Consider the following 12486-nt stretch of genomic DNA (forward strand, 5'->3'; position numbering starts at 1 on the left):
CACCAGGGACAGGATTTCAGCAGCTAGGTTTTACTTCATTTTATTATTTGTTCTTTTAAGTTATACATGACAGTAGAATGTATTTTGACATATTATATATACATGGAGTATAACCTTGCATCTTGTGGTTGTACATCATGTGAAGTTTCACTGGAGTTACACGGGTTGTGTCTTCATATGTGAACATAGGAAAGTTATGTCCAATTCATTCTACTGTTGTTCCCATTCCCATCCTCTCTCCCTTACCCCCATTCCCCACTGTCCAATCCAGTGAGTCTCCACTCCTCTCAACACCCCACCTATTTTGAATCAGCATCTGCTTATCAGAGAAAACATTTGGCCTTTGTTTTTTTGGTGGAGTTTGGCTTATTTTACTTAGCATGACATCTCCAGATACATCCACTTATCTGCAAATGCCATAATTTCATTCTTATTTAAGGCTGAGTAATATTTCATTGTGTATATGTACCACAATTTCTTTATCCATTCATCTATTGAAGGGCACCCAGGTTGACCATAGCTTAGCTATTGTGAATTGAGCTGCTATGAACATTGATGTGGTGGTGTCACTATACTGTGCTGATTTGAAGTCTTTTGGATATATGCCAAGGAGTGGGATAACTGGTCAAATGGTGGTTCCATTCCAAGTTTTCTAAGGAATCTCCATACTGCTTTCCAGAGTGGTTGCACCAATTTGCAGTCCCACCAGCAACATATGAATGTACCTTTTCCCTCACATCCTCTCCAACATTTATTGTTACCTGTATTCTTGATGATTGCCATTCTGACTAGAGTGAGATTTGAAGTCTCAGTGTAGTTTTAATTTGCATTTCTCTAATTGCTATTGATGTGGAACATTTTTTCATATATTTGTTGACTATTCATATTTTTCGGTGAAGTGTCTGTTCAGTTCTTTTGCCAATTTATTGATTGGGTTATTATTATTATTATTGGTGTTGAATTTTTTGAGATCTTTATATATCCTGGAGATTAATGCTTTATCTGAAGTTCAGATGGCAAAGATTTTCTCCCATTCTGTAGGTTCTTTGTTCATGTTCTTGATTGTTTACTTTGAAGAAGCTTTTTAGTTTGATTCTATCCCATTTGATTTTACTTCTTGAGCTTTAGGAGTCTTGTTGAGGAATTTGGTTCCTAACCCGACATGATGAAGATTTGGGGCCTATTTTTTCTTCTAGTATGCACAGGGTCTCTGGTCTAATGCTTAGGTTATTGACCCACTTAGAATTGAGTTTTATGCAGGGTGAGAGATACATGTCTAATTTCATTTTATTACATATGGATTTCCACTTTTCTAAGTACCATTTGTTGAAGAGACTATCTTTTCTCCAGTGTATGTTTACGGTGCCTTTGTCTACTATGAGTTTGTCTCTGTGTCTTCTGTTTTGTACCATCAGTCTTCATGTCTGTTTTGGTTCCAATACCATGCTGTTTTTGTTACTCTAGCTCTGCAGTATAATTTAAAGTCCAGTATTGTGATGCCTCCTGTTTCTCTTTTCTTGCTGAGGATTGCTTTGGCTATTTTGGACCTCTTATTTTTCCAAATGAATTTCATGATTTGCTTTTTCTATTACTATGAAGAATGTCACTGGAACCTTAATAAGAATTGCATTAAATCTGTATAGTGCTTTTGGTAGTATGACCATTTTGACAACTTTAATTCTGCCTATCCAAGAACATGGGAGATCTTTCCATCTTCTAAGGTCTTCTTCAATTTTATTCTTCAGAGTTCTGTCATTATCTTTGTAGATGTATTTCACCTCTTTTGTTAGGTAAGTTCCCAAATATTTCATTTTCCTTGAGGCTACTGTGAATGGGATAGTTTTCCTAATTTCTCTTTCAGATATTCATCACTGATGTATAGGAATGCAATTGATTTACGGGTGTTAATTTTATATCCTGCTACTTTGCTGAATTCATTTATAAGGTCAAGAAGTTTTCTGGGTCTTCTAAATATAGAATCATATCATCAGCAAATAGGGATACTTTGAATTCTTCTTTTCCTATTTGTATCCCAACAATTTCTTTCTTCTAATTGCTCTGGCTAGAGTTTTTAGGACTATGTTCAAAAGAAGTAGTAACAGCAGGCATCCCTGTCTTGTTCCAGTTTTTAGAGGGAATGCTTTCAATTTTTCTTCATTTAGATAATTTTGGCCATGGGTTTAGCATCGATAGTTTTTTCAATGTTGAGGTATGTTCCTACTATCCCTAGTTTTTCTAGTATTTTGAACATGAATGGATGTTGTATTTTGTCAGATGAACTGTTAGTTTTGGGGTCCTACAGTAGAAAAGGATAGGAAAGAATGTAGATGGAATCCTTCCTTCCGTATTATTGACCTCTGATATCTGTCAAGTCCCATAAAGGGAAGTGGCTCAGGAGGACAGAAGGGACCCCAGGCATGACCTCCGGGAGCTTTACGCTCACTTCAGGATGCTCTTGTTTTCACTCTCAGTTCTAGCCTTGGTTCATATTCCCTTCAAAGGCAATTTCAAATTTTATACCAACTTCACAGCAGCATTATTCATAAAAGTCAAAAGGTAGAAACAACCCAAATGCGCATGAATAAATGGATAAACCACACGTGGTACACACACGAATATTTTTTTTCAACCTTAAAAAGGTCATTCTGCACATGCTACAACATGGATTAACCCTGAGGACATCTTGCTAAGTGCCATGAGCCAGCCACAAAGGCACAAATATGATGATGTCATTCCACTCACATAAGGCACCTACTATGGGCAAAGTCACAGAGACAGAAAGGAAGACAGAAAGTCTAAGGGTCTGGAGGAAGCGGGGGTGGCTACAGAGAGTTAGTATTTAATGGGTACAGTTTCTGTTTGAGAAGTAGGATAAATTCTGAAATAGTGATAATGGTTGCACAATAATGTAAATTTACTTAATGTCTCTGAACTGTACACTTGAAAGTGGTCAATTTTTTTAGTCAAGTATACTTTGCCACAATGCAACAAAAGAGAATTGGGGAGGCTCTGGGATAAAAATGAAAGACAGGAGTGAAAAGTTACAGGGGTAGAAAAGAATGACACCAAAAAAAGACGACATAAAGTCACGTGAGACAAGCATATATTCTCTATAACTAGAGCAAACACATATCCAAGCAAAATAGAGTTGGTGGCATGCCTAAAGGAGCAGCCAATCCATCTGCCCCAAAGGACTCAGTCCAGTGAGAGGACGAGGCTTCTCATGGCTTCTGCTCAGCTGGCTTGAGGCCAGCATCGTACAGGAGCTCTGCTCTGGTACAAATGACTCATTTACTCTCCTGAGTCCAGTTACCAGGTCAAAATTTATGATTGCTACTGACACTCTGATTAATGTGCATTCCTTGTGGGCAATTCAAGGGCTCCCATAGTTTCATGCTGGATATAAAGATGGATCTTTTCTTCCCTTCCAAAAAGGTGTCAGTGAGGAAAATCCGTATTTTACTTGATTTATTTTAAACTGGACTTTGTTTCCACGATTCAAGGTCTCTTGTAATTTGGTAAAAGTGGCATTCATCCAATCTTGGTCCCATGCTCAAAGCTCTCAAGGCTAATTTATACTCTTTTCTTAGCAGTGCAAGGCTCTCACATCAGTCTCAAGTTCACGACGTGGGGGTGTGGCAGCTCCAGGAAAGTGCGTGTGAAATTCACCACAGAAAATTACAAAAAATTCAAATGGTCATTACCCTCAAAATATAAGTTCTTCTGTGGTACTATTTGTGAAAGTGTTCGTTTGCCAGAAAACAAATCATAAATGATAAGACGCATATTTATCCTTAAGAATGTAGACAAAGGAAAAGATAATCCCTGGTGGCCACATGTAGAGATAATTTAACAATGGGCATACAAGTATTTTCAAGCTCCATAGACCAACCTCAGCATTAAAGGTAAATTTACCAGTCCTGGGGGATTTTTAAATTCACTGTAACAACATCAATGTGTTATTCAATTGCATATAGTACTGTGTGTGTGTGTGTGTGCGTGCGTGCTAAGCTATGAAACCAACCTAGATGCCTTACAACAGATGAATGGGTAAAGAAAATGTGGTACATATACACAATGGAATATTACTCATCCATAAATAAGAGTGAAATTATGGCATTTTAGTAAATGGATGGAACTGGAGACTATCATGCTAAGTGAAATAAGCCAATCTCCAGAAACCCAAGGCTGAATGTTCTCTCTGATATGCCAATGCTGACTCACAATTGGTGGTGGTGGGGGGAGTGGAGGTTCCCCTGATTGGACAGGGGTGGGGAATAGGGGGATGAGAGGGGGAATGGGAATGGGAAAGACAGTAGAATGAATTGGATATCACTTTCCTATGTTCATATACAAAATATATGACCAATGTAATTCCCATCACGTACCACTTCAAGAATGGGATCCTAATTAGAATAAGTTATATTTCATTATGTATAATATGTCAAAATATACTCTACTGTCGTGTACATCCAAAAAGAGCAAATAAAAATAAAAAAAAATAACTGGGCTGGGGCTGTAGCTTAGTGGCAGAGAACATGTCTAGCAAATGTGAGGCACTGGGTTCAATCCTTAGCACCATATAAAAATAACCAAATAAAACAAAGGCATTCTATCCATAGGGGGGGAAAAGGGAAACAATTACTTGGATACCTCTACCATTAACTAATATCAAATTGACTTCTGTGAATTAAACCACTGCTTTCACTATTAGTTAAATAACAGCATTAGAGAAATAAATATATAAATAACGTTTCCTATTCTGCTGGATATCTATTGAGGTTATTGAAGAATGTTAGTCTTAGCCTAGGAAGCTTTACCTATTCAGATACTCAGCCTAGTAAAAATGTCTAAGGATAAAAGAAATCCTAAGAACATTATTATAAGATATCAAACAGAAACTTAGAATTCAGAGAGAAAATCATCATGTATGTCAATGAAGCTTTTATAGCAATAATATACATTACAGCACCAGGAAGAGCTCAAAGTCTTTTTTCATGAACCAGTCAGAAGTAGGAAAATAGATACATGCACTGAGACGTGCACCATAGTATTCTGTACAATTGCCAAATCATTGGGAACAATCTGAAGGTATAAAATTAGGAGATGTCACATTAAAAAAATATATCATTATATGGCCACAAACTATATTTAGACAAATATGTATTGATATGAGAAAATGTTAATATTAAGTTTAAAAAGCGCTTTATAAAGAGCCACTATGACATAACTTTATTTACAACAGCTTTATTGAGATATAAACCATATACCAAATAACTTACCTATTTAAATAGTACAATTCAATGATCTTTATCGTACTCAGAATTGTACATTACCTCCAACAATTTTGAAATGTTTTCATCAACTCAAAAAGAAGCTTCATATTCATTTGTAGTAAACAAGTATGATATAATTTTTATTAAAAGCAGGTAGGAGTGGTGTATGTGTGCAAAATATTATTTGGCAATAACAATAAATTACTGACACATGCTATAACATGAAGTACTGATATATGCTAAACTTTATGCTAAGTGAAAGCTAGATATAAAACACTACAGACTGTATGATTCCATTTACATGAAATGGCAAGAATAGGCAAATCTACAGAGACATAAAGTAGATTAGTGATTGCCTAAGGCCGGGGGTGGTGGTGGTTATAGGTAAATGGAAAATGACTGCTAATGTTTGATAATCGGGATTTCTTTTGGAATAATGAAAATGTCCTAAAATTGATTATGGTAATGGTTGCATAATTCTGTGAATAGACTAAAACCTTTGAATTGTACTTTTTTTTTTTTTTTTTTAAACCCAAGGGCACTTTGCCACGGAGCCACATCCCCAGTCCTGTTTTATTTTGAGATGCTGTTGCATGAGGTTGCCAAGGCTGGCTTTGAACTTGTGATTCTCATGTTTCAGCCTCCTGAGTCACTGGGACTACAGACATCTGCCACCATGCCAAGTTAAATTATACACTTTAATGGATGAATTGTATGGTATGAGAATTATATCTGAATAATGCTCCTTTTAAAAGTATACACACATGTACAGATACACACCAGAAAATGGTCTGAGGATGTACTCAGATAGAGAGCTTGCCTAGCATGTATGTGTGTAAGGCCCTGTGTTCGAAAACCAGCACCACCAAGAAAAGAAGAAAAATCTTCTGGAAAGAAATTAAAATAGTTAAATTATTTTCATGCAGAGGAATTATAATTTTTCTACGATGATCACATATCAGTCACATAATAATTATTTTTAAAAAGTACCAACTGCCTATTTGGTGACTTTAAGCAACCATTAATTTTTTAGGTATAATAATGGTATGGTGGTTATGTTGTATATTAAGATACAATATAATATATTGTTTATTGTAGATAAAATATATCACACCATTGTTTTTCTTTGGATGGTGGCATCATGAGGTACAATATTTTGTTTTATGTGCACTGTGTATTTTTCAAGTGTTCTGTAATGACTACATATTGTTCTTTGATAAGAAATGTAATAGGAAAAAAAAAAGAACCTCTCATTTTCCAGAGATACACACACAGATGTGATGTCAGAAGAGATAAAGGTAGAATATTTGACTGAGAAATGAAAACTGTTAAAGATAGGTTGTTAATTAGGTGGGAGTTCATTATATTATTCTGTCTCTTCCTATAGACATCTGAAATTTTCTATAATAACAATTAAATAGAAGATGGGTTACAAATAGTATGGATAGAACAGTTCCACTTTGGTTTCCAAAAATGTGGTGTGCACATGAATATAAAACAAACCTAGAAGGAAATGCAATGCCACTGGTTCTCCTTGGGTAGTGACTTTATGGGGGATGGTACTTTGCCCTGTGTGCTTCTGTGTATATTTCAAGTACTCTACAATGACTAAATGTTGGTTCTATGATAGGTAAAAAAAAATCTCCTTCTATAAAAAGGTTTCCTCAGGTCCAAGTAGTCACTGAAATAATAGCACATTATACAAAATGAAGTGCAAATGTATCATTTGGGCTCACAGCTCTAAAGAAGCCAGGAAAAACCATGACTTACTTGAGTAATTACTTGGACTTATGCCTTAGGGAGTCTCAGAGCCATGATACATGGACATGCTGGAAGCTGCCCAGACTCTGTGGGCATGACCTGGAGCATTCTCAAAACCATTCATAAAGTGGATGGTTTAAAAAAGACCCAGAAACAAAACAAAACAACTCTTGGGTGAGAAACCAAAAAATTACCAAGTTTGTCATTTCCAATTTATATTGCATTTGATTCTATCATATCTTTATCCAGATAAGTAATTCTTAAAAGAAATTTGCATCTTTTGGGAAACGAATAGTGTACATTTAAAACAGAAAGAGAGAATGTTAAGATAAATTCCCTCTTGCTACATACATTTGTAAGCTTCCAAAGAATGGAGTCATTTAGGGGCACAAATATGGCAGGATAATAACTCAGCCACTCCTCAATTCTTTCCCCAAATAATCCAAAAATAGGTAAGCCAAAAGTAGTGGGTGTTCCAAGGACTTATGTAACCTCTTAGAAAAGATGTACAGGGAAGATTTTTCTATACAAAATAGCTGTCACATGAAATTACCTTAATAGGGAAAATCAAACCCAATTATGGCAATGCTACAAGATTACATGGGTAAAAAACAATCTATTACTCTGAGATCTCACTCCCCTAAAATTTTAAATCTGATGTTAGAACGTGATGTGTTTCTATCACATTCAACCTCGATTGCATTTATTGATAAACAACTTTTCTTTCCTGATAGATGTTAAGCTTCTTATATGCTAGAATCAAGTCTTTGAATCTCCAGAAAGTTTTTGCCTATTGTAGGAGATTAATCAACTCCGTTCAAATCATCAAAAGTTTATAATATTACTGATATTGATGAGTGATATGTCAGTTTCAAATAGTTTATTGAAAATGATGCAGATACATCATCATGGTGGTAAGATACCTTGTCACATTGGTAAGAGCAAATGCTTGTGTGGAGATAAAAGTCAGGAATCCCCTCTTTTTAAGAGGCAAGATGTTGGAGGAAAAGGGGTTTACATAAAGGGGGAATTATATAAAGAGACTGCTAATAAATATTTTTTAATATCTCCCATTATGATAAATTGTGCACTAAAACCAACATGATTAATGGGGAATAATAGGGTTGAGGCAGTCTGCTTGACACCTATCAAACCTTGTGTTAATTATCTTGGATACAAGCAATAAGTATTGGTGAGGATGTGGGGGAAAAGGTACACTCATACATTGCTGGTGGGACTGCAAATTGGTGAAACCACTCTGGAAAGCAGTATGGAGATTTCTCAGAAAACTTGGAATGGAACCATCATTTGACCCAGATATCCCCCTCCTCGGTGTACACCCAAAGAACTTAAAATCAGCATACTACAGTGACACCACCACATCAATATTCATAGAAGCTCAATCCACAATAGCTAAACTATGGAATTAACCTAGATGTCCTTCAAGAGATGAATGGATAAAGAAAATGTGGTACATATACACAATGAAATATTACTCAGCCTTAAATAAGAATGAAATTATGGAATTTGCAGATAAGTGGATGGATCTGAAGAATATCATGCTAACTAAAATAAGCCAAACCCTAAAAAACAAAGGCCAAATGTTTTCTCTGATAAGCAGATGCTGATCCATAATTGGGGGGGGGGGAGGGAGGGTGCTAGAGAAGAATGAAGGAACTTTGGATTGTGCAGAGGGGAGTGAGGGTAGGGAGGAGGTGTGGGGATGGGAAGGACGGTGGAAAGAGATGGATATTATTACCCTATATACATGTATTGTTACTGGTGTGGCTCTGCACCATGTACATCCAGAGGAAGAAGCTGGGCTCCATTTGTGTATATGTGTCAAAATGCATTCTATCGTAATGCACAACTAATTAGAACAAATTAAAAAATAAAAAAACCCCGATGCTAGAGCACTAGAACGTTAGCAATTTAATTAAAATTCTAACAGTTAAATCTCAACTGCAATGTGCACCTAGCACCCTTTGCATCCTTAAACCTCAGGGCTGCTGCTTCTTCCTTCAAGATATAGGTCCCGGAGGTTATTCATTTCATCAAAATTAACCAAATACCATGAATTCATTGATTTGCAGTAATCTACTGTTTTAACACAAGAGGAAATGAATTTGAAGCCTCTTCATTTGCATTTGCAGCATACCAGGCACTGCTGGCATGAAAGATTGATGCCTATGTGTGTCTTCTGTCTTCTCCTAACAGTCTACACACTTTGCTAAGTCCAACTTTAATTGTGAGAAAGTTTGACTTTGTTAGAAAACATTTAATATTAGTGATGGGTAAAATCATGCTGGAACCGATACAACTTCTGAGTTACATCAACATCATTTTCTAAATGCATCTGAGGTAATTATGTCAAAAAACACCACACGTATAGCGGAACAGTTAGAGTGGTAAATGGCTTACCCAGGTATTGGCGTATGTGAACTGAGTTTACGTAGAAGTAGCTGTAAAAGTGGTAATGATGTTCGCTAGCAACATTTATTGAGGCTTACTACATTACTGGCATATGATGTTAAATACTTTACATGCATTATTTCATTTATTCTTCATACAGGCTCTATTTAGTAGATGAAGAAACAGCTAATTTGTAAGATAAAGTATTCCTCTTTGCCCAAGTTTACAAACCTGGTAAAGCTAGGATTGGAACCCAGATCTCTGTGACCCTATGGCCTCAGTTATCAATAACCACCACAAAATAATATTTCTCATCCATGAAAGGGGAAATGATTCTGTAGTGGTAACCGACAATCCTTTTTATCCAATGGGCAGATGTTAATGTTAAAATTGACATAGACCTCAAAAACCACTAAGCATTGTAGAATACTTATTATTTTTCCAGACTTAACTTTTCTGGCTAAGATGTGAGAGGAATCTTTGGACATGGCCAAAGGAGAATTCCAGAAGTGAGACACCTCCTTTTCAGTTCTTTCCAGCTGGGTCAGAGGTCTGCTGTGATGACTCAGGCTATGCAAGAACTTGGAATGGACTCACAGGCATACTACTACATTTCAGACAGATCTGACTGTGGGGAGAGAACTATGACCGGGGAATTTATACCTAGCTACAGCCAGGACTTTCGGCACAGATGCCAGTAAAAGAACTTCTGGTAGAATATAACTCTTCATTTAGAGTCATTCAACAAGTATGTATTAAATTTCATGCACCTGAAATTATGCCAGGTGTTAGGGCTATGAAACTGAATAACCTATTAAGACCTCAGGCCTGTGGAGCCAAGTGCTGGCATGTCATGGAGCATGCTCTGTGCAAGACACTCTTCTTGGCGTTTGACATATATTAACTTGTTCAATTCTCACAAACTTATGATGTACAGACTAATGTTCTGCCTCTTTAATAGTTGAAAAATCTGGGAGGCTGGGTGCTTAAGAACCTTGCCCAATAGTCATACAGCTGGTGATTAAGTGGCAGAGCTAGGCTTTGAACTTAGGTTGTTTGAGTCCAGAGCCTGCATTCTTGACCTCTTCTCTAAACTCCCTATTTTGTGGAAGGAGACAGAAGGATTAAAACAATTATAATGTGGGGCAATAAGAAAAATTACAGATGTATGTACCCAGTGGAATATTAGTAGAGGAGAAAGTGATGAATTCCACTTGGTGGGGGGAATAGCATTCTGGGAGGAGTGCCAATTCAGCAAAGCCTTCACAGCAGATGTCCACAGCTACTGGGGACAGCACTGGAATTAACCCAGGCAAAGGCATGGTGGTGGGAATGGGCATGTGTGTAGTTTGTTATGTTCTCTGCATATTTCAACAATAGCAAAAGAATAGGGTAGGGGAGTCAGGAGATGACTGCATAGCAGTAGGGCAAGCTCAGATAGAGGGAAAGGTCAGAAAGAAGAAGAAATCATTTATTTGAATTGGACACACCAAGGTGGTTTTATGTAAGAAATAATGAAACAGGTTTTGGAAAGGGGAGGGAGCAAATAACCTGATTTTATCTTTTGAATCTGTTGACAGTATGGAGAATAGGTAAGGAAGGAAAAATCTAGAAGTAGTGAGTCCATTTAAGAGATATAATAGTGCCAGTAAGAAACCAAGGTGATGGAGGTAGGAAAGGAGGGATGAGAAGAGAAATATTTTTACATTTTCGAGGTCAAGTCAATAGTTAATTCCAAGGTGGGGGCGGGGTGGGGCTTGGGGAGGTTCCTTTATCAAGGGTAAAGTTTGATTCTTAAGAAAGTCTAAGTGGTTAAAGTCAGCTCTAGACTCTTGCTTGGGAACACAGACTTATAGGGGCTCTGCAGTTTTAGATGCACAGAACCCGACTGTGGTTAATAACTAATTCTTGGTATCATCCTTTTTCACCTTCCTTTGTGTAGTGTCCAAAGCCCCTACTGAAGAAAACAGCAATGCTTTACTTTGTTGATGATTATTGGTTTTGTAATATATCATACACAGCCCTAGAACACTTGGCCCATGACTCGGGAAGGCCAAAGACAGATGATTACTAGTATTTATAATTATTGTTATATTATTATTATTATTATTATTATTATTATTATTATTATATTTTTTATTGTCTGGGGATTGTCCCAGAGCCTCATGCATGTTAGGCAAGCACTCTACCACTAAGCCACATCCCCACCTCTCCACTGACAGATTACTACCACCTGGTGTTCCTGTACCATAATAATAATCTTCTATCCCATTTAACATATTTCTTAATGTTCAAAAATGGGTAAATTACCCCGTTTTTAAAATTGGTTGAGGAAATCAAGAACCAAAAGCAAAAAAAAAAAAAAAAAAAAAAAATCCCCCCAAACAAAAGAGGTGAGTGTCCTTGCCCACAACCTCCCTTAGGCAGCTGGCACCTGCTTTTCTGCTTTATTACCATGACTAAGGGGTCAGTCAGCTCCTGGTCCTACAGAGCCTGAGATGTTGGGCGCAAAGCCGGCTCAGCTAAGGGTGAAGCCACAGCTGGGAGGATGACTCACGCTGGACCCAGAAAGAAAACAAATGGCCTCAGAAGTGTGGTGGTTATGGGGTATGGAGGAGGACTTGGAGAAGGGCCACTGACTTTTCCAGGAAGTTGGTTCGTGTAATAATTCTGGTGGGAAAATATTAAGGAAAAAAGAGTCCACTTACTGATACAAGAAATCAGATCATTAAATCTTTCCTTAGGAAAGAGGGGGTTTTCCAGCCCACGGAAATAGAGCTTCAGAACACCAGCCACTGAGTTAATATCATGGTTACTCTGGTCATCAGCCAGAGGATTTTCACCTAAAAAGCAAACAAAAAAAGAGAATATGTTTTTATGTACACACATTGCGCACGCTCTCTCTCTCTCTCTCTCTCTCTCTCTCTATATATATATATATATATATGAATCTTTTAATTACGCTTTATGAAAGATTATATGGTACTAAAATTAAAATAATTGGTTTAGATATCCCACCCCATGATTAACCTAAAAA

General features: G+C 37.0%; 1 protein-coding gene across 1 annotated transcript in view; it reads right to left on the minus strand.

The window, feature by feature from the left end:
* Window positions 1-12486, minus strand: part of Srgap1 (SLIT-ROBO Rho GTPase activating protein 1) — a 285801-nt gene that overhangs the window by 44911 nt on the left and 228404 nt on the right. Inside the window, exon 15 of the mRNA XM_027928469.2 lies at window positions 12158-12292. Within this exon, the coding sequence (XP_027784270.1) occupies window positions 12158-12292 (135 nt within the window). The remainder of the gene's footprint in view (window positions 1-12157; window positions 12293-12486) is intronic.

Source organism: Marmota flaviventris, chromosome 3, assembly GCF_047511675.1.
Source record: "Marmota flaviventris isolate mMarFla1 chromosome 3, mMarFla1.hap1, whole genome shotgun sequence".
In the NCBI taxonomy this organism is placed as follows: domain Eukaryota; kingdom Metazoa; phylum Chordata; class Mammalia; order Rodentia; family Sciuridae; genus Marmota; species Marmota flaviventris.